The sequence below is a fragment of the Poeciliopsis prolifica genome, unplaced genomic scaffold (genome assembly GCF_027474105.1).
Source record: "Poeciliopsis prolifica strain line A6 unplaced genomic scaffold, Auburn_PproV2 SCAFFOLD008, whole genome shotgun sequence".
In the NCBI taxonomy this organism is placed as follows: domain Eukaryota; kingdom Metazoa; phylum Chordata; class Actinopteri; order Cyprinodontiformes; family Poeciliidae; genus Poeciliopsis; species Poeciliopsis prolifica.
Window position 1 is genome coordinate 8,527,824 of NW_026562383.1, and position 24,104 is coordinate 8,551,927.

At 36.7% G+C, this 24,104-nt stretch overlaps 1 protein-coding gene across 1 annotated transcript in view; it reads right to left on the minus strand.

The window, feature by feature from the left end:
* The window catches only part of clstn2a (calsyntenin 2a), a 137,368-nt gene extending 113,283 nt beyond the window's left edge, over positions 1-24,085 (minus strand). The window contains exon 1 of the mRNA XM_055033227.1: positions 23,897-24,085. Coding sequence (XP_054889202.1) covers positions 23,897-23,969 — 73 coding nt within the window. The 5' untranslated portion in view covers positions 23,970-24,085. The remainder of the gene's footprint in view (positions 1-23,896) is intronic.
* Between the last annotated feature and the right edge of the window lie 19 nt (positions 24,086-24,104).

The window sequence follows — 24,104 nt, forward strand, 5'->3', positions numbered from 1 at the left end:
TGGTCATTCACCAGCAGGCGGACTAGACTTAATTCTCCTATTTCTACCATTGCTCAGAGGCTGGAAAATGTTTTTTTTAGCTTGGCATATTAATGGGATCATGGTCGTGAAAATACACAACAAATATGTTTTTGTACAAAATTGGAAAAAGGTAAAAACACATTTAGCAGAATTCATCAATGAAATAATTAAAAAAAGACAATAGCACAGAAAATCCTGCACAATACCAAACATGTTAAAATATAAGGCTGGGGACAAGCAGTTCTTTATTAAATAAAATTATTAAAACCTTTCAGTTAAATCTGTCAGTTTTTCACAAGTCCTAATCAGAGCCAAATTAAAATCAAGTTAATATCAAAAAAAATTCTAAAGTCATTAAGAAATTCTAGAACTCAGTTCGTTCAATTTCTTTATACTTTTTTTAATGGTAATTGTAACTTGCCAACTCTCAACATGACATCAATTCTAAAGTGACCAGACCACAAAAAATGTCAAAATGTGATATTTTCCTTATTTATATATTTTTTAAGAATTTTGCAGGAAAACAATTATATGTTTTCACACTTTTTTTGTGAAATGTAGTGATCTCTTGTCAGTCTTGTAAAATGAGATGTTCTTTAGTATTTTTTTGGGGTTGGTTTATTTATTTATCTTTCACACAACCTGAATCGTTTCACAAAACAGCTTTGTTACTGGGCTGTTTTGGAAAACTCATTTTATTTTACCATAAACATTATATTAAGAACAGTAGCGTTTAGATATATGTAGAAAGAAGTCAAATATATTTGGTTGAATTTTCTTTAGAGAACACAGAAATCAGAATAAACTAAATTTGGTTTTGGCAGGTCACAGCTTTACAAAATCAGTGATTTGAAAGCCGTCACAAATTATCGTCTAAGTGCATGTCTACCATTTATTGTATCAATTTCTTTAAAGATTCTTTACTTTCTTTCCTAAAGTAAAGAAATGGATCCATTCTGATCAGAATAGTAATCAGGGTTTGCAAAATCAGTCTTCTATACGCAAGCAAAACAAGCAGGTGAACATATTCTAATTTACTGAGTAAATTAGAATATTAGGGTTTTTTTCCCACTGAGTAAAGCATAGCTTAATTACACACAAATTTACATTTTCAAGATTAGAATAATGTGTCACAGCAAAACAAAACATCTTAACACAGAAATGTGAGCTGAATGAAACACACCTGCTTAGAGCTTGTTCATTTCTTCAATCTGACAAATGGGCCTCATGGGAACACATATTCAATTTATTGAATATTGCTGTAAATTTTACTCTACGGATCCAGCATAAAGATCAAGTTAGCCAGAAATTGTCTCCAAATCCAGGACATTGAATGTGGGTATCAGTATTGTGGAAATATTGCAAAGCCTTGCTTTGCAGAACAAACCAAGGCTCCACAAAGCAAGTGAAGCCTTGCTTTGTTCTGCATTTGCTCTTCCAGTGTGAGTCTGGCCTTTGGTAGCTTGATTTGCATAGAGAAGTGATAACGACATCTTGCCCAGACAGAATACAGGAACCAAAATGTGGAGTAAAGAGGAGATTAACCAAATGGTGGATAGTTTTATAACTGTGTCCTGGGACAGGAACTGAGGTTACAGATAAAAGCTGTTTGCTTCAAAGCAGTCATCTTTCCTCTGTAACTTGAATAAAACTTTTTATGACTTCTGGTAATAAAACAAAAGGCTGACCCGGCGCTCAGCAGGGTGGTTGTGGAGCCGCAGGGCAGGGTGAGACAGTCATTGGAGGAGCTGTATAGAAGGAGACAGACAAAGAAACTTCAGCTCATGATAACTCTGTTATCATGAGCTGAAGTTCGATGCTTAAAATGGATCTCCAAGCTATATCTTGTACTTTTTAATAAACCTTGGTTGATTTTAACTCACTCTTCTGACTCTGACTCTTCTGGAATCTCCTGCATCAGCAAACCTTAACTGGAGACATGAAAGTCTCCAACAGTATATAATGTGGTTTTAAGCTAAATATATATATTTAGCATTAGAGAAGCGCCTTTGAGCTTTCCATGTTAAAAGTTAAGATGTATGTGGATGTAATATTCAAAGTAAATAATACTACTCAATTTTTTGTTGATTGTCTTTGTTGCAGAACTACTTTAGCACTTTAACAACACAGGATGTCGCATCTGCGGTTTAATGCTGCATGTAGGAGAAAGATTTTCTCAGATTCTCTGCAAAAATCCAACAGAAAAAATTTTACGTAGCAGGACGTTAGTGCTGTACCCCGGCGCCTCCCTCTGCAGCTCTCCTTTCACCAAGTGATGCTCTTCATAAAGGCTAATGTTCCAAGACATTATCTTAAAAGTTGGCATATCACATTTAGTCTCTCCATGCCTCGCAGGCTAGCTGTGGCAATTTCTTTTTACGTCTGCTTGTGTGTACTTGTGCCTGTGCACAGGAACGGTGCCGCATCACAATAATGCTAAAATTTTAAATGAGCTCAAGACATCCAAAACAGTTTTATAGGTTGTAGTTCATAAAATGCTCCTAAAAATACCTGACACACCCATTTATACTGAAAAGTAACGACTGGGAATGAAAAACATTCTATCATTTTTTTCCCCCTTGCAGCTCAAGGTTATATCCTGGCTATTGGATCTCAATATTTTTTGGTACCTGCTAAAAATTGTCTGCACTATTTTCTTGTTAACATTCTCTGTGTGCATGTATACCTGCAGAGGATAGGAATGTGGATAAAATCAAATGGAGCAGTGGGATGAAAAACCAAAAGTATATTCCTTCATATTTCTCCTTATTGCTCAAATTTTTAAGAATAGTGTTTTATCGATAGGTTTATCTTTAGTTTAATAGGCATTTCTAGGAGCAGAAAGGAATTACAGTCAAAAGTTTGGATGAACCATCTTTTTATTTCAGTGTCTCACTTAATAAATTTCAGTGGAGAACAATGCCGTGATTTCAGCCATGGGATTTCTTTGTCATTCCTAATTTTCAACTTTTATCCAAATGCAGCAGTAAGACTTTGCCAGTTGAAACACTTGAATTTTGTATCTACATTTTCACATAAAAATAATGTGTTTCTTCAATTAAAAGCACAATGGGAGATTTCAGGGATGCTGCACATCTTTAATGAACAGTTTTCTTCTGTGGTGGTTTATTTAGAATATCCCAAACTGCAGCGACTTCACTCAAAACCATTACAGCTGTTTTACAGACATCCCTCTCAACAATAGTTTTACCAAAATAAGGTCTGTGTTGCTCCACACAATGACTCTATGTTTTTTGACCCCTTTAATATTTCAAAACATCAGCAGAAATGTTCATTGTTCATTGCAGGAAAGTGTAGCAGCTTTCTGTTTAATTTTCTGATAGGCAGTAAACAGCAACAGGTTGGGGAGGAGCAGCAGTGTGCAACTTTATGCCCCTAACAAGGAAGCATCTCTTTAAAAAGGCTATAGAACAAACAGGTTTCACAAAATTTTAATTCAAACTGACATAGCATATATGCAGGTCAACTAATGTCTCAGTCAGTTTTAGATTTTTTTTTTGCTGCACCATTCTAAACATTTATGTAACCTTCTAAGATTCACCCAGATAAAGTTTCTGCATTCTGTAAATGTAATTCTCAGTACGCATTACTCTACAGAACATTGCTTTGTATGACTAATGCTTTCACATAATTGAGGCAACACAAGTAGAATACTTTCTGTGCAAATTATGCACAGAAATCAAACAAAAATCAAAACTGGGCACTGATGGCTTTATGCTAGTTTAACTTCTAAAGACTCACTGCTGATTTAGTTTCCGTCACGGATTGTGGCTCATCAGAATCTGGCTTCTTTTGTCCTTTTTGTTTCCAATTCCATCATCAACCCTGACAACCTCCTGTAACATCAGGTGACATCAATGTTCACCGAAAACAAAATGCTAGTTTTTTTTATCAACTTGCTTATTTAAAACTTTAATCTTAAAGGAAAAGACAAATTTTTGCATGACACTTCCTATAAAATTTTAATTTTATAAGACTTTACTCTAAAAGTTTTCAAACTTTATTTTCAGTGAATCTCATTGGTTGCACAGTTAAAACTTGAGTTGTCACATTTTTAAGAGTTCGTCTCTCTCTGTTTAATTTCACCATGCCTCATTTGTGGTTGATAAAAACAGTTTATCAAAGAGACAATACCATAAGAGCAAGAAATACCATCTGGTAAACGCAGCAATATACTGTATGCCACACAGGGGATTAAAATATTGGTATGCCATACTCGCTGCACTGCATTCATTTTTATTGCAATGTCCGCTTTGCTGTTATAGTCCAGTGTAATGAATTGGGGGGTTCTATACACTGATCGAGTGTGTAGTCGACTCGGAGTAAACATCCTGCTGATGATAAAGTTCCTGCATCTACCAGTGATCTATTCCTGAGTCGGAGCACAATCTGTTTCTGCTGGGACAATGCACACATACACACACACGCACACACACCCGTTTACATTACACACAAACAAACACACTCAGACAGAGGGGCTGGCCACGTCTGGCTGACATTACCAGCAGTACAGCTGACAAAGCACTGCTGGGTATGTTTGTGTGCTGCTTTGCAAGTTAAACTAAGGAATAGAGTCTCTGGAAAATTAGGTTTTGCAGTCATCCCTTGCTCCTCTGGAGGTTTTTTTTCCCATCCTTACTTTTTGGCCTGGTTTGAAAATGTTAAGAAAAACTAATGAGGGTCCTCCAATTTGACACACTTGCACAATCGTGTGCATATAAGAGTTTGTTTCAGCTCTCCTGTTAAGTAGCGTTTGGCAAAATTACTGAAGCTCTGTGCAGAGTGGGCTCCAAACGAAAACAATAGCCTGGTTTTTCTGGCGAAAGAAATACAATTTCACCAATGTCACCAACTTTACACTCTAATGAGCAACAGCTACAGGCAAAACTGTAGCTGTTGCTACACACCTCATCTTGTTCAACACACCTCATCAAGTTGCAGAGTTAAGCCGTCGGGTCCAAACCAGAAACTTTAATTAGCAATGATTTATACAGTGGCGTTTATGGCAAAAGGAAAACACAAATAGTAAAACAAAAACGTTATTTTCCAGATTTAGACATTTTTACTTAAGCTCTATTTGTAGATTTTGGAAAACACGAGAAGAAAATCAAAACATGATTTTGGAAAGCAGTAAACATGTTTACTGTTTTTAGTGAAAGTCAAGAACATGTTATTAGTTTTGGAGCAGGTTCAGGTCTGGTCGTTTTGTTCCAGTCATATTGCTCATAACATTTAAGCATTTTTGCAATAACTAACATGAACAACAGAGTCAAGGCATACAGATAATAAGCTGCTTAATATTAGAATTCATTGTGTATTTTAAAAGTGTTTACATTTCTATTAATTGTCAGGTTATATAATAGTGGCTTAAAATGAGACTGATTAACATGGCAAATAAAGCTCTAAATCATTCTTAAAAAAAGAAAATACAGTAAAATGATGCAGCAAGACAGATGAATTCAGGTTAATGAAACTTCTCAAGCAGGAGGCATGTGTATGTTTCATTTCTACATTTCACAGCGATGCTGCATATGCACACATTCATTGGAAAAAAACTGTATGGCTAAAAAGGAGAAAGTGAGGCTGGGGATAAATGTCGGAGTTCTAGTGAGGCAATGTTGGCAGATCATCAGACACTTCTAGCCATCAAGGGACATCTCATCTTAAGTATTTAACGACACTTAAGACTCACTGAAGTTCTCAAGCAATGATGGGGTTTGGATACAAAAGACTGGAAACCGAGTGCTCAAGAGCAGATAACTGCCTGAAGTACCCTATTTAGAATTAGCAGCATCTTCTCCACAAGAACAGGAACAATTCCTGAAGTCTTAGCAAGATTTAAAACAAATTTAAATATATTTTTAAATGATTCAATTTAAATATTGCTTTATAAAATTTGCAGATACAAAATAAACCAACCAAACTTCTCAGCTTTGCATCTCTTACAACCTGTGGGTAAGATGAGGGGGAAAAAAGTACATGCTCGAAAAGATGCTAATTATTCATTAATAAGTCAAAATGTGTAAAGGAAAGAATTATCACATTTATGGAACTTTCCCAGCTTTATTTCACCATTGTGAAATAAAAAATAAAAAAAAAAACACTGAGAAATGAGGTGCTAACAGATATGCAAAAACATGCAATTGCTATAAAAGGTCTACTTTGAGCATGACAAACACATAATGCATTTCAAAGACAACGGTGTAAGAATGGAAAGAATAATGACAATGCCTGATGTGAGGAAGTTAGAAGTTTAAAAAGTGATCTGGCTCTTTTTGTGTTTGTTTTGGAGTAATGACCTCCCCCTCACAGAGTGGTCTTTCTCTGTACAAATGTGTGCATGTGTGTATATACACTACCGTTCAAAAGTTTGGGATCACATTGAAATGTCACTAAAAGCACTGTACTTTTCAATGAAAACAACGCTAAACCAGTCCTAACTTTAAAGAAATACACTCTATATATTGCTAATGTGGTAAATGACTATTCTAACTAAAAATGTCTGGTTTTTGGTGCAATATCTACATAGGTGTATTGAGGCCCATTTCCAGCAACTATCACTCCAGTGTTCTAATGGTACAATGTGATTGCTCATTGGCTCAGAAGGCTAATTGATGTTTAGAAAACCCTTGTGCAACCATGTGCACACATCTGAAAACAGTTTAGCTCCTCACAGAAGCTACAGTACTGAGTGGGGTGACCACAAACTTTTGAACAGTAGTGTATATATATATATATATATATATACATATATAGAGAGGCAAATCTAAAAAAGGGCTTTGTGGAACAGGAACAGACACATAAAGAAAGGAAGGAAGGAAGCACAAGAAAAAAGAGAGCAAGAAATTGTTTCTCTGAGGCTATTTATGGCCAGCCTAACTCTTTCTTTTTTCCAGGAGGTAAAATCAAATCAGAAATCACTCTGTTGTCCAATAATGCATTTTCTCTTATCATGAGTCAGTGCAGAGAAAGTTCACATGGACAAAATATGTAAAAGAAAAGCTTGTTATTATGCTCCCACACATATTATGAAAATAGTTGTTTTTATCCCATTGCATTTTGTTTTGCCTACACTGCTGAACAGCACGTTTTAGCTAATGTTTTTCAGATTATCATTGGTAAAAACCGTTTTCTTCCTTCTTTCCACAGATAAAAGCCCACTGTATCTTTCTAATCTTTTGCCTATTAGATGATATGATTACTTCTTTTGAGAAATGTATACAACTGCTGGTATTAACAACAGCCATAAAGCATGACAAAACACACAGATTTAGTCAGTCCTTTATGTTTCACAACAACAGGGAACAAAAAACCTTATGTAACGAAAGCTTGAGACACCCACAGAAAAACACAAATCAGTACAATACTCTGCTCATTCAAACTAAAATAACTCATATGAGAACAACATTCTTCAGCCATTCATTTACACACCATTAAATATTGTGAGAAGAATAGGTCACTGAACCAAAAACAATTTTTTTTTTTTTTTAAATCGACAGGTCAAACTGAGAAAAACCATAAAAAGTGAAAATTCTTCAGATGCATTTTGATGCAAATTATCTTACATAATACAAACCAGATAAAGGTTAATGACAAATGTTTGATGAATAAATAGATAATAGTGTTATTCTCCAGTTTAATTCAAACATCTACAACTAATAAGGAGCCAACACATTTTCTCTTACAAAATGAGTCAAAATCTATGGTTCAGACTGAAAAAAAACAGAAATGTTTTGATCAGCAGATTTTTTGTAATTAAACAACGTAAAGCAGTGAATTTTCTTTGCCTTAAACATGATGAACTGTGTGTGTGCGTGCGTGCGTGCATGCGTGTGTGTGGCTTCAAATAACTTTTTTAATCTGCTCTTTTCTCACTTTCAAAGTCAAACATCAGATGCCCTTCTCTTCACTCTAAGGTTGTCCTGTGTTTTTCTCCACCATCTGCTGACCTGCTCATGTCTCATTTAATCTGCCAGTCAGGCTTAGCAGTCAAGAAACCTGCGTTGTTGTCTAATTTTATTAAAACCTACATGTATAAAGTGGGCGAGTGAGCACAAAAAATTATCAAACATAATTCATAAGGTTCTTTATGAGATGGTCACCGTGTTGTTGATTAGTGGATCTCAGGGACAGCAGACTGCAACTGTTCGTGTAAATTATAATGATGGACGTAATCACAAGTTCTTAAAAGGACAATACCAGTGTCCAAACACCCCAAAAATGCTTTGAAATGTCCCCATTATTGAAGAAAGGAAAGATGCATTTCAGCTGTTTATGTAATGTTTGGGGGGGCTTAGCAACAAGTTTTCACCACAAATCGATTACCTCACAATAAAATACTAAAATTACACAGTTGAAGTACGTCATGATCTTAGCTTGAAAAACATACTAATCATTATAATATTATAATACAGATGTTTGCTATGTTTAAAATAAGTTAAATAATTCAGTCGTACAGTTAAACTAAGAAACTTCTACTCCATACCTAAAGCCTGATATTTTTAATAAAAATAACACACTATTGTGATATTTATAAAAATAAATAAAAACCTACGGAAAATGTATTAAATGATTGTGTAGTTTTCATTTGAAGCAATCAGCCCTATTGCTGTTGAAACAGCTTGCCATTCTGGTTATCGCACTTGTAATATTGTATGTAGAACTTCTTTACTTTGATAAATACATAGAGTTATAAATTACCCAAAAGCAGCTTAGTGACATTAATATAACAGATTCATATTGGTTGATCATTAAGTGGGGTGATCTGGATGGGTTAACACTCTTTATTTAGCTCTTTACCAGACGTGAAACCTTCATGCTATTTCAGAACATGTTGCGTTTGCAAATGTGAGGAGAGTTAGGGTAAGAATCTACATTTTTCTACCTTTTTAGTGATGCTTTCCAAAGTAATCATGGTAACTTCTAATATAAGACGCTAAAGAAACTTTCAAATTTCAACTTTACAATAATTTTGTTATGAGATTTGTCGTACCACCCTGTTCCCTAGCAATGACGTACAGCATTATAGTTATTTTCAGACTATTCTTGTCACCAACTTTACGTATCTATTAGAAAAAAACAGACTTGCCTCTGAAGCAAAAATCTAAGCACAAAAATACCAAAATATTCTCAGAAATATAACAACAGAATAAAAATTCACACAGATAAATGTTTCTTTAAGATTGCTCAAGTGTCCAGGTGCTTAGACGCTTCTTGACCAAGTTTCCAGGCACCAAGTTCACTCCAAGAAAATAATAAAAATAAATAAATAAAAAATCTGCTTGGTGAGTTTCTGGGGATCTACTGATAAATCATTACCTGTTTGCAGCTTATCAGCCCATTGGCACAGTAACGCTTCTCTGTGATGCTGTGATGTTGCCGTTTTCTTCTCTTGAGCTTTCAACCTTTCGATGTCATACTTGGAAGTCTTAACAACCCTTTTCAAATCTTTGAATGAGTGAAGGTCTAGTTTCTTAAAGTAACGCACAGAGTGTGGCATTTATAGTCAGTAATGTGAACCAGGCTTATTGTACTGATGGCTTTTAACTGTTGTGTGTGAATCATTCCTCAATGGAGAAGAATTATATCTTTGATTTAAATTAATAAAGCTCTTTCAGTCACAGTGGGATGTCACATCTGCGACCAAAATAAATATTTAATCTACCTCATGGTGGAGAGGCTTAGAAAAAAAGTATATTGAATGCTAGTAGATATAGCCCTTAAGGGCAAATTGAACTCATGAAAATTACTAAAACTGGAGATCACAAATTAGCCAAAAAGCCCACATCAGTGCATCTACAAGAACAGAGTTGTGATATTCTTAGCAAGTTACGTTAAAGTGGTCTTGAGATTTAATGCTCTGAAGATAAAACCTTTTTTAAAAGTTTGAATCAAATTAAGAGTGCATAAAAAGACTGGCATGCAATGTTGCACATCTAGCCATACAGTTTTTAATGAAATTATATAGCAAAATAATGGAGTTGTTCTCCATCATAAATATGGAGAACAACTTTATGCTTTCAGTGAAGCACACGGCAGCAGACTGTAAAACAGAGTACCTCTTCTATTAAATGATAAACATATATATCTCTCTCATGCAAAAATGATGATGTGTAAAAGCAACTCTCACCCCAGGCAGTTCCTGGCTGGCCCACTTTTGGGGAAGTTTGGAGTTTGAGCTGTTTTATTGGGCAGAAATTTCCTTTCTGCACTCTCTGTTCTGTGTAGTGGAAACTCTGATGGCACCCCAAATTAAAACAACAAATCCCTATTCTTTAAACTAAAACAGCTCTGACCAGCTGCAGGCGAGACACTGACAGCACACCAGGACTCAACTAACTAGCATCACTTTGCCATGGAAGCAAATGATTCCCTTGACAATTAGACTAAAGCCAAAACACGAGTGGACTGAAGATGGATTACTGGTGGTAGAAGATGAGCATTGTTTTTAAGACAAGCAAGAAAATAGCATATACAATATTAATGAAGTGACAGCAGTGAGAGCAAATGACTCTGGTTTTCGATGCAGCCTTGGCAGACATGCCACAGGAACTATCATCAATCATTTAGTCGTCTACCATCACTGTGCATCTGAGCCTTAGACAACAGAAAGTGTTTGACTATGATGATTATGTACATGTGTTTTTGTTGGACTCATTTCTGCTCCCCGTTTCAGCACATGCGTTCATTCACGCAAGTTACAAACTTTTTGTTTTAATTCACAATCTAGTATAAGCATACAGCAACATCAGGTCTTATCTAAAATGGTTGATGTTTGGACTAACGGCAATCTTGCTTCATCGGTGCACACACCGCAAAACAGTGCTCTGCTGCTGTCAGAGGAACCGAAAGGTGCCCGACTGGGATAAGCAACGAAAAACATGAAAGATGTAAATGATCAAGGTTAGTAATGACATCAAACACCACAAAGAAAATCAGAGACACAAGAAGGCAAAAATATAAAATATAGAAAGAGCGGAGAGAGTGAAAGATGAGAGACTAATGAATGGAGACAGAACCTGACATTTGACATTTAAAATATCATTAATCAGACCCTGAAGCTTCAGGTGACAAGGCGAGTGTAAGCGGAAAGCAGAATCCAGAGGTGTGAGAGCAGAATAGAGAGAATATGCCATCATACGTTGCTGTTGCTCTGACCAGACAATTTCAAGAGTCAAACATGCGGTACAAAAATACGTCTCTTGTAGGAGAAAAATAGATCTTGCTCAAAACAAGTCTCTATCTTAGGTGTGCCCAGCCCCGACTGCTGTGACATTACCTGCCTACAACCGCATAATCATGATGAATCGCTCCAGGGTTTGCTACCGACCACCGAACGCTCATGGTGCCAAACACAAAGTGTTGATGGCAAACATTTCTGCAATCTGCCGCCGTTCTCTTCATCTTTCTCCTTTTCACCCACAGTGTTAGCATGTCTTCATTATTATTATTGTTATTATTCTTATTGTTATTGGATCTCTGTCTCTCTTTTTCACTAAAAAATTACAGTCTCCTATTTTGTATCTTGCATTTTCTCCCTCATCTTGTCGCCCTTCAACGCCTCCTCTTCGGGCTGGTCTGATTCTTTTTCATTTCTTTTGTGTTTCCTGATTCATCTCTGCCCTCCATTTCTTCTTTCATCTTCAAGGGGGAGCAGGCACCAGAGGAAGAAAAAAAAAAGAAGATTCAATAAACTGAAGGACATCGGAGGCGGAGTGTCCTGGACAGACACCGAATTAGCTATGATACTTGACAACTTCAGCAAGTTTACGCAGTAATTTATGTGCATAGCTGTTGAACTTCCACTTAAAACTTAGATAAAAATAAATTCTTGTGAGTGGCACTGTAAACACTTCATACATTGTAAAGTCATTAAAAAATGGTGACATTTTCAGCAAATAAAATCTCAAAAGTGTGGGCTGCATTTGTATTCAGTCACCTTGAGTTAATAGATAATAGAGCCACCTTGTATTGCAGTTTTATTTAAATGACTTTAGCAATATGTTTCTACCAGCTTTGCACATTCAGAGGTGTCCATTTTTTGCAAAATCACTCCTGCACCATTATAGTGGACAAGCAGCATCTGCAAACATCAATTTTCAAATATTGCTATTGACTCTCAGTTACATTTAGGCTTGAACTTTGACTGGACCATCCCAGCACATGAATAAGTTCTGATCTAAATCATTTCAGTGTCGATTAGTGTTTTAGCCAAAAAGAAAAACGTGTTCTAAACTTCAAAGGTAATAATGACAATACCTGGGTAAACTACATGTATAACCAGATGAGCATTTTATATCATGTATAGTTTTAGCATGTATATGACATGAAGATATAAATATAAGTTATTACACTTAAATTAACACTCTGTACTCTTATTTTGCTCACCATGAATCTGGGATGCCGCAATTAAGGGTGATGGGACGTAAGGAAGCAAGCAAATGCATGCCATCCTTTCAAAAATGTTTATATCTATGAACATTTTGATCATAGTGTGACATTTCACCCTCAATGCACTAAATTTATCAAAAATTCCAATAATGATTTGAAATGTCAAATTATCTCCAGTTGACAGTCATAATGCAATTAAGCTATTTTCTACTTTATTATGCAGTTATTAGATTAATTCTTATATCAAGTCATTCATACCAGAGTTCTGATATTTGCTTTATGGCATCGTCTCTCAATGCAAAAAAAGGGTGGCGAGATTGTTTCTGGAAAGTATTAAAGAAGTTCAGAACATTATTCTTGCATAGTGCCAGCAGTAAGATTGCCACGGGGAGACATTTTCAGAATTTAAGATCAAGTCAGGCCATATTACTCTTAGCATTTTGTTTCAATCTACCACAGGGATCAGATTGGGAAAGGAAACGTTTATCTTCAGTTTTCGCCCAAAATCAATATCTGACAAAAGGGATCCATTACACTTTCTGCTATAACAGAAAGGACACCATCATTTTTCCCCCTCAAACTCAAACTAATTTAGTCTGGATCAGTGGAGAGACTTTAATAAATCGTAAAATTGTGGTTAATTTGTATTATGACTCACGATCTCTAACTATCCAGCTTCACTTTGCTGCCAAAGGCTACTTTTTCAAAAAGTGATGAGGCATACATCACCTTGATATGCACATGGTGTATCTCTGTAATACATTGAGACTTTAGTCCATGCTGAAATCAGTTTGAACAGTAGGATAAAGGAAAATTTAAACAATGGGGGACAAAGGTGGTTAAAAGATGAAGGAAAAACCAAAAAAATGATGTCGAAAGCAGGTCATCTTCTGTTCCTTTCCAAAGCATTTGTCAGACTCTCTAAAGAGCTGCCACCATGCATCACAGTTACTTACAAAGACAACAGGCCTCATTCAGAGCCTGTGGGCAGCTGCTAAGAAAAGACTGAACTTAATTGTTCACAAGAGAAGGTGGGAGGACAGCAATGCAAAAGCCAAGGGTCAAAGGACAAAGCCCAACACAAGGAACTACTTCAAATACATGAAAGCTTTTTGATTTTCTTACTTTGAAGACGAGTCACAACCACTTTCTGGACAATTAGTTTAGGTTACAACACTATGGGAATGTAGTCACAAAGGAAAGGACAGGGGAATGTCAAATAGAGGCTTAATTAAGCCGTTTAGCTAATCTGAAATCAATATATGAGGAGTGAAGCCGGCTTTCCCTCTTGCTCACTTCAACATGCTTGCTTTCCAGTTGCTGTTTTTTATTATTATTTTATTTTTGGTTTTTTACAAACCTTTCCTCCTCTCTGCCCTGAGGCTCAACATAGTCTTCTCTAATCAAATATCCTGCATTTTGTAATGAAACAGTCACTGGGAACAGCAAAGAAAAGGAAAAATATAAAGCTCAATGAAAAGGTACATTTAACGTTGAAATGGATCGTTTGTTTTTTACATCATTGCACGGTGCACAAATTCAGTCTTATTCTTAATAAAGGTGAAATGATGTTCTTTCATTTGCTAGATGCTAAAATGAAAGCAGTAGATTTTCTCTGCTGTTAGCTGAATTTATTCCTACAATAATCTGGTGGAAAGAAATGTTTCATCTGAGGATTTTACGATGCTTCACAAAAATATTGATGCCAACTGAACTTCTCGTCATGCAACATCCACAAACTTGAATGCATGTTCTGGATTTGAAGTGATAAATATGAAGTGGAAGGATAAAGATTTATGTTTTTAACATATCCTGCAAATAAAATCCTTAAAATTATGACGATGTGGAACCACATTTTTTTCAATTTGAGACTGTCTACCAACATTATAGGAGACTGAATTATTTCTTGGTTGAAGCCCAGGTATATTGGCTGTTGAACATTGGACTTTGACTAGGCCACTGCAAACTGTTTTGAGTTCATCTAAACAGAGCACATTCTTCCACACATTTCCAGAGTCCTCTGCGTGGCTCCTGGGAAACTTTCAATGAAACATCTGGCTTTTGTTCTTTGATCGCCTTGTTTCCATACCTTTTCATAGCTCAGATTTGTTTGTTTTTGTTAGTGTACAGGTATGTACAGCTCCACATCTTTTTATACACACTGTGTGCTGCTTTGTGTTATGGTTTGTAGTTAAGAGCACTGCACTTATCTTTCTGTAGCATGAAGGCGGAATGTTTCATCTACTTCCTTGTTCTCAACGATCAAAAATAATTTTGCACACTTGACTCCGACATGCCAGTGGAGCGCTGATGTCTTTTCAACATAATACAATAAAGTTATTGTCTGTTCATGGAGAAAACTGACTGTAATTACAGAGAAACAGTGGCACCGAGATATGGGTTGAGCAGTCTACTTACAAAGCTTTGACATTTCAATAGAAATTCAACACTTCAGTCGTGGGTTTAATTATGACAAGTGCATTCTTACTTAGAATGTCCTCTTGCTTGGTTTTTGTTTGCAAGACAGTGATTCCTTTGATATGACTGCAGCGGTCGCTCAAAAAGAAGCCAGAAAGCATTATTTAACACAGAGAGAAAGTAATTCACAGCAAGTCTCCTGGAGTTATTTAAAATAATGTTAAATTGTAAGACACAACAAAGTGAGCGTGTTTTTTTAGAAAGTTTCAGGGCACACTAAGCAGATAACATAAATGGCATGTCCTCGCACCACAGCAGCAGAATGAGCACTTTGTAGTGTGTGTGAATCAAAAAAGTGCCTTTCCTAAGTCTACTCTTGTCAGCATGTAAAAGAAAATATTCCCCCAGAGAACAGAGTCATCATTGTGTTTCAGGGTAAGCTTGTGCAAGATTTTCCTCCATTATAATACACAAAGGCCCAGCGGAGCTATTCTGAATAAGAGGATATTTCATTTTGTATCCATGATGGCAAATGTCAATTGATTAACAATAATGTACTCAAAAAAATGCACATAAGCACCATTAGCAATGTATGCACAAACAACGCTGAATGGGCACAAAAACAATGGGATTTTTTGCTGACGGAGAGAAGAACTGTAATGGTGAAAGCTGTGGACCATGAATAAAAACAAAACAGAAAATGTCATTATACCAGAGTAAGTAAAAATTAAAACTTGATGGGAAATGTTGCCATGTCAACACAAGTGTGTTTGGTGGTGAATTATTCTCATTTCTATGAGGCTAAACGGGAACGATGGATGCAGTGACAGGAAAAGAACAAACAGAGGGAAATGGGGGATTTCTTGCATGTGAGTGTAGAATTAGGGAGCTTGTTCAAAACGTTAAGCAGCAAGAACGGATTTTGCTGCTTAGGTAAAACGGTCGCTGAGCATTAGAGGACAAAATCTCATGATCAGTGGAGAGGATCCCTCTAAAATAAAACTGGAAGACAGATAATATTTTTATAAACAAAAAACTGCTTTTCATCAAGAAATTCAAATTCATTAAGTTTACTTAATTATGCCAAACACAATTTCTATTAAACCAACATGTTACCACTGGTAAGGCTTCAGGTAGACTATGCAGGCAAATGTGTGCAACTCAAAACTATGTATTGTTATTTCAAAATAAAACGTAACTCATTTTACTCTTACTCTTACTAGCTCACAAGTTTGTTGAAGAATGAAAATTTTCCATCATAATAATTGTGTGAAAATGTATCACAGTTTCAGTTCTAATGTCAATATTATTATAAGTGTTAGTACTTATTGTTATGCAGAATGGACAGAAGAAAAAAAATCTGTGTGGTTTCTTTCAGTGTTTGAAAGAAACGACATTCACAGCAAATGACACAACCTCAGTACATGACCGGATTCTTTAAGCACATCATAAATTATTTAAAAATGCGACAGCAGAAGAGCAAGAAGACCGAGAGGAAGAAGAAATAGACAAGGAGAAGGAGAAAATGAAAGAGACGACTATAACCGAGGTGACAGACTGTATGGAGATGACACTCAGGTCCACAGAGTTTATAAGGAAGGAAATGGATCTTGAATTTGAGTGATCTGTGCAATGAAGCTTGGATATTTTATGTGACATTTACACACATTCATATATCTCTTCTATTATTGTTGCTAAGAGGCAAATAACATAAGACAGCCACTGACAAAGAGGAGACTGTGGAGATAAGAGTTTGACACAGAGGACGAAAGAGGATATAAACAGAGAAAGAGAGATAACTTTTCTGACTGATGACTCATAAAAATTAAAACATTTCTTCTAGGAAACATGTTTTTATTTTCCCCACACACCATAATCTGTTTTTTCCTGAGCAGCGACTGTAGCTGCAGGAATACCAGGTGTGTCGGTTTGTGTATACAGACTCCTGCAAACAGCGATCCCTTAAGCACACACTTGCACAAATGTCTCTCTGTTTACTCTCAAAGTATTTGCAGAAAATATTTATTTTTCAGTCGCACCCCAACTCAACTGTAGGCAGAGAATTGAAAAAAAAAAAACAACAACATAAAAGCATTTCTTCAGGCACAGCTTAGTCTGACACCTGTGATGTTGCACCAATGTTTCACTTTAAACCTGCCCCTTCGATATTCCACAAAATGATGAAAAAATGCAAGGCTTTTTGTTGCTTCAAATAGCTGGAGCGAGAGGCAATGCGAAATTGTACATAAAGCCATATCAAAGCATATTGTAATTCGTTGGACGGACCACAGAAGAGACCCACACAAGACAACTTGAAAGGAAGATGAAGGCAATGACTCAATCGAGTCCAGGGTAACATGAAAAGAAATGCATATATGTGTGTGTGTGTGTGTGCATGAGGGTGTGTGTGTGTGTGTGTGTGTGTGTGTGTGTGTGTGTGTGTGTGTGTGTGTGTGTGTGTGTGTGTGTGTGTGTGTGTGTGTGTGTGTGTGTGTGTGTGTATGTGTGCATATGCGTGGGGGGTTTTTCTTGGTGTTTCTTTCAATTAATGCTTTTGGTAGGAAACAAACGCACTATTCAGTGCTAACATTTTATTAAATATACAAATCCACGGCTGAATAAGACGTGAAGTCATATTTAAAACGGTGCTCTGAGAAACCCATCTTCATAACTTCAGGCTCGATCAGGAGTCACGATAGACCAGCGCTGTTGTTTAATAGAGAGTTTCAGAAAGAAAAAAAAAATATGGCATTACCTTGACCAAAGGTACAAACCCTCATTTCAGTCTGTAACTGTGCAACAGAGACATTAAAATTTATATATTTGTGTGATAATCTAAAAGAAAAAAAAATAAATCAACACTTGACCCTAACTGAATTGTATTATTATTCAACTTCTTATATGTCCTTGAATCTGTTTTTGCCTCACTATATGCTGTGGAAATTTTTCTCTCTTCTGTAAATTAGATGCGAGTAAAGAAGCTACATCTGTTCAGTGTAATGATTCAATAAATAAAAGGTTATTCCTCCAAGAGGAAACTTGAGTTAATCCTTTTGTGGCACTCGTATTTTTAATGTTAAAACAGTTTTTGTTGATAATTGTGACTCTTTAGATGCAAACGGCATAAACATTGCCTCTTGTATACTAAAAAATTGCAAGAATGTTTTTCTTGAAGCAGGACAATATATCAAATTTCAGCCATTCATACAATATCAGTATGAATAGCTGATGTGCAATCACAACGGACTAGTTGATTGGATGTTATATTTCAAGTGTGAAAGTGCATCAATAATACATTTTCTTGGATGTGGCAAATATGTGGACTAACTGCCCTTAATACCCACAACCCCATGTAGAGACTGAGATAATAAAGGAAAAACACGTGTCTAAACAAAGCTGATATAAATTATATCTCTGTGTCTTTCCTCATATTGTGCAGCCCATTTTTGGTAACCTTTTATGCACTCTGTAACAAAAATAATCATGTGACATAGTGATAGAGTGGGCGCCCTATATACCGAGGCTGTTAGTCCTCGATACAGCTGTTGAAGGTTCGATTCCCGACCTCAGGATGAATGTCTTTGCGCTCTTCTCTCACTGCCCATTTCCTGTCTGGAAAACTGTGAATAAATGTCACTGCTACCTCAAAATACTAAAAATAATATGTATAGGTTTTACTCTTCGTCAGTGTTTGCGCAACTGATACACTGCCCTCGCATTTAAATTCAATGTTTAATCCGTGTTTTCAAAGATCCCTAGTTGGAATTTTAGTTTTAATTATTTTTTGCCCGGTGGCAATACTTTAACTACATATAGATTAAAATCTCCTAACTTCTGAGGCAAAGAAACAGGCTGGCCCAACTCTTCAGGGCTGACATGTCCCTAACGCTCCCCTTTGCTCCGAGACGCATGGCCGATCCGATTCAGTGACCAGATAACCAGACCAGAACACCGCCTGAAGAGACCAGACAAGTTCTCCTTCCTCTGAGACATATGGGACCACTGGTCCAAATACCTGTCACCTCATACTCTAGGAAGGGCATGCCTATTCATGAACAGCTGGTGGCTCATGGCTCTCCTCAGCAGCTTTCTCAGGGAGAAGTCTGCAACAGGTCGTCATGCCGGAGGTGAAGCCCAGGCCAGATTCAAAACCTGCCTATTTCAGGTCATCAACTGGATTTTATTATTTAGAAAGTAAATGTTATTTACAACTTTTCACATTGAAATTTAGAAAGTTCCATCTTATTTTCTTTCTCCAATAAAGAAGTTTAAAAATCATCCAGAGGTTTGTTAATGAATGTTCATTACGTCAAAACTTTGAATGTTAAGCTACTTTCATTTAATGTGTATAGACATAAAAATACTCAAAAATTTGCATAACAATGTTTTACACTTTAATCAAATTTCTTCACATAAAGTTGGTAGTTAAACTTGTTATTTGACAGAAAAAGAAAAACTAATACAATGACAGAATCACCAGTCCGATGGGAATTAGCACAGCAGGCGCTAATAAATAAAATACATTATTATTATCATTGTTATCAAAGGAGATAATACTGTATTTTAGGATATTGTTGTGCAGATATATTAAAATACAGGATTCTTCTCTATTTTACATCTTCTGAGCAACATTACAGTCTATCAATGTGTGTAAATGTTTAAGTATGCAGTGGATAGTGTCTTCACTTGAGTAATTTAGAAGTACATGAGTGTCTGCATTTGTGACTTTTTTTGGCCTGAGTGAGATAACAAGAAGAGCCCAGGAGGCTGTCCCTCTGAAGTCAGCGCTGCATGCAGTGTTTACCCACCACATATTGAGCAGTGTTTGTCCAGAAAGGCCCACTGGGGCTCTTAGACCAGCTGTTAGTCCTGGCACACACACATTGGCCTAAAAACAAATATCTCTTCCCCCGGATGGAGAAACAAACACACAGCAAACACTGATATCACCTCACATAGCCCTTCAGTTCAATCGTCTCCTCCACCTTACGCCTCATCACACATATTATAATTATCAGTGCAGAGTAATTAACATCAAAATTAGGACCCGTATTTGCATATCTACCATCATTTGCATATATGCCCAGGAGCCCACCTAACATTCCTCCTCATGCTGTGAAGAACCAGGAAGAAGCACAATTATTTTATCTAACAACTCAAGCAGCCATAAAAATCATTCCATACCAAGCACTAAAAATGATTTGCCCCCTCAAAAATATTTTCTTTTGTTGCTCCTTTTTCGCACTTGATTTTTAAGATCAGGTTGTCTTCATCTGATATTTAAATTGTTGTTTGTGATATAAAACAGTTTAAAAATACCAACATATTTAAAGATGTTATCACTTCTTCACACCTCCCTATGTTAAAGTTAAAAAGATGAGAACCGTAAAATCAAAGTAGGCTGGTAGGAACATGTAAAGACGGACAGAATTGAAAGACTCTGGGAATCCAGAAAAACTATAGGAGGGCTATATGGAGAGGTTTCCTAAAGACATAACCACAGAAGAATAATAATGCAACCCTTTCAAAACAAGAAAAGGCAAAGAAAGATAGAGGCTATACAGCTGCCCCATTTATATATCTCACTTAAGCCCATAAAGCTTTGGAGTAAAATCCATGACTGAAGAAAGGAGACCAGCAGCAGCTCTCAAAATCAGGACCAGGGCTGTTCAAGCATGGGGAAAAGAAGTGAGGAGCAGAGTGACAAAACATCGCTCTCTCTGTGGCATTTGCCCTCTGAATGGCATCAGCTCAGCGGAGCAGAACAGCCAAGAGTGATGCAGAGTCAAAGGAATAAAGAGGAGGAGGCAGGCAGAAAAACACAACAGAGGGAAGAAAGAGAACAGAGAGGACATGAGTGACAGTAAAGAGGTGAGGCGCAACAGGACGAGCAGAGCACTTCCCATCAGACACTGTTTCACCAGTCACTGCACAGAAGAGGGGAACCTGCGTAATGCCTCTGAGTTCCACATTGCTCTCACTATTTATGTTCAGGCATGGATAACAACTGGATGGCTCTGTTGGAAAGGTGCCTGTAAATCTGATTTTGTTTCTTTCTGGGTTTTTGTTGTTGTTTTTCATCTACCTTTTTTCTTTAGATCCCCTCACAACCTCTCAGGTTGCATGGTCTGGTACTCATCCACCCTGCTCTACTTTACAGTGTCTTATGTAAAGGCATTCAGCTGAAAGTCATCTGTCTCATGCATACTGTAAAATGCATTCTGCTGAGCTTGTAAAGCTTCAAAATCTGCACATACACAAAACATCCCTCAATGTCTCTTATGCAAAAGCCAAACATCCAGGAAGCACTCTGAGAAATTGATCTACTTTTAAAAAGAGGAAATGGCTTCACTCGACAACGAGAACTCTTACTCAAATGCTGGAAAATGAGTGACATAATACTTCCCTGGACCGCAGCGAGGATCACGCTAACTGGAAGGTGCAATAAAAAAAAAGGAAAACAGGGACTGAATTCAGAAGAGTGAGTGTTTTGACCTCACGTTCAATAATAAATACATTTGCTAGGGTCTGCAAAACAATAAGTACCCTAAACCAAGACTTATATTTTGGAATCACAATCACCCTGCAACTGTGTTCAGAAGACAAAAACTAATTATTTAGATCAAATTAGTTGTAGTTTGTTTTTTACATCTGATTATACTTTGCTAAGGCTTATCAGCTTAGATCACTTGATTAGATTAGATTTTAAAAAACAATATTAAGATAAAACTTAGTGGAAGAAAGCATATTTTTAATTACAGTAGGAACTGAATCCCAGGTCAGTTTATCTGAATTGTAAATCTGTAAATGACACGGTTATTCATAAATTAAACAAAATAAGAACCTGTAATAAAGTTAGTCAGTGATATTTATTTACACTATTAAAACCAATCAGGTGTTTAACAACCTCGTAATGCAGTAAGAGGTTTTTCATGTTACAATTCCTTCATTTATCCAAAAGGGATACATGAAGGCTGTAAGGATGAATTATTCTTAGTGTATGCATAATAAGGTATGTTTTCTTTTCCCATCATTACCAAGACCTGAAAAATAGTTAAATAAAATAGCTCAATCGTTGAGACTTGTGCAGGCTGCGCACAAATCTTGCACGGGGTTATGGCATCCTGTCTTCTTCCCAAATGCATTAGTGACATGTGAAGAGACATTAATTATGAAGACATGCAACTGTTTCAGCCAATACTAGACAGACTTTCTTGTAGACTTTCATTAAAAGAGCAGAGCTGAATATATCCACCTTTGAAACCTAAATGAGATGATGAAATCTCCAAAGAAAGTGACACTTCTCTAAACTTAATACAAACCTACTTAGTCTTCTCACTGGCTATAGAGCATAAGGAGGACTTTTATAAACAGAAAAAATAATGATAATGTTTGCTTTCGCGCAGACAGCCCATCCTGGCGCTCCTCCCTCTAGAGACCCAATTAATACCGGTGTAAACCACCGCTTCCCTTCGCTGGCAACAACAGTCACCACAACGTGTGTCACACGTCTCTGTATGCGTATGCGTACAGAGACAGTGTGTGTGTGTGTGTGTGTGTGTGTGTGTGTGTGTGTGTGTGTGTGTGTGTGTGTGTGTGTGTGTGTGACAGAGAGAGACGGAAGAAGTAGAAGATTTGAGAATATCATAGGGTGAGGATGTGATTAAATACAGCATGGCTGCCCTCTCTGAGAATTTATCATAACACATTAAAATTTTCTTCGAATTGCTTTGCAACTGGCAACTAAACATCAAAATTAGACAAATTATAGGCTCATACTTATGATGGATAACATCTTAAAAGGTATTCAGCAATAAATAGCATAAATTCTGTTGCTATTCAATTCAATAATTAGCTTGTTTCTTAAACTAATTATTGTGAAATTTTTGGAATGTGCATTTTGATGCATTTTGAGCAAAAAGAGTTTAAAAGATGAGTAAATTCATCAATTTCTTTATAAATAATCTTAATTTTTTTTCAAACCCAGTCCATAGAGCTTGTTCCCCAGCTGCCCGTTTAAGATTTTGTTCACTCCTAGAAATCTGATACAAATGAATGACTGGCCTCCTGAACAGGTCATCAGTTTCACCAGAAGCTTATTAATCACCAATCAATTTGAATTATCTGTATGAAAGCAGGACAGTTTTTTCTTCCATCAGCAAGATTGGGAAAAAAAAAATTACACTGGGTCTTAAGCATTTTAAAACCTGAGATACAATTTCTTATTTCTAAAGCTTTGATTTTTTTTATTTTATTGTTTTTGTCAAAATAAAAGTTTACATTTGTAATTAAATTTAAAAAAAAGGCTTTTCAAGCAATGTCCCCTGGCTACACAATACTTCTTCCACTTCACTCAGATTAAAAATTACAAGAATTCACTTTCTCACTCTACCTAAATTACATTTCTAGCCCCATTCAGACGATCAAGACAGAAAATAACTCCTCAGGGATTCCTGGCAAAACTAATGAAAGTTCTTCTATTTCTCACTGAAAATAAGGTGAAACTTTTTGCTCTCAGTACTCTTGTTCACGTGTCTGTGTGCAAAGCTTAAAATGTAAAATATTTCAGACATTCACATTTAAAACTAAGAATTTATGTTTTGCCAAAGAACTGAAACTGAAATAAGAAATTAAACAAACGGCATTCAGCTTACAGCCTAACTATGAACATTGTCGTTTGAAACTAATTGTGAACCTTACAAATTGCATGCCATGGACACGCAGCACGTTTATATATAGTACACGATAATGGTGCACAAAATGACCACAGGATTAATAAATAGTAATTATCTAGGCAGGTACCACTATAATCTGCCTTCACTTGAATTGAGCACCTGCTCCATGTCGCCTGCGCACCTCAAGTCAATCAAGGGAAGTACAACTACTGAATATTCAGCAGAACTTCACCAGAGTCTCATCTGAAAATCGTAGCAACGACTGTCACTTCAATTTCCAACTTGTGCAACTCAAGCGTCCAAATTGCGACTTCTGTTCCAAAAACCAACGAAGCTCATTTGCCCGTCCACTTTTGTTTTCGTGCGCCTACCTTTCCCACCGAGAGCGCAGGAGGAGCCGGAGAGAAGCCAAAGCAGCACGAACGGGACGCCGAGGACGTGCATGTTGTGCCGAGCCGAGCGTGTGAAGTCTTCGCGTGCTCTCCTACCTCTCCTCAAATCCTGGCTCACCTCGCGAGCGCGGGGATCTGCTCAGCTGGACGGTCGCGCGAAGGAACCTTGGAGGGTCGAGAGACACTA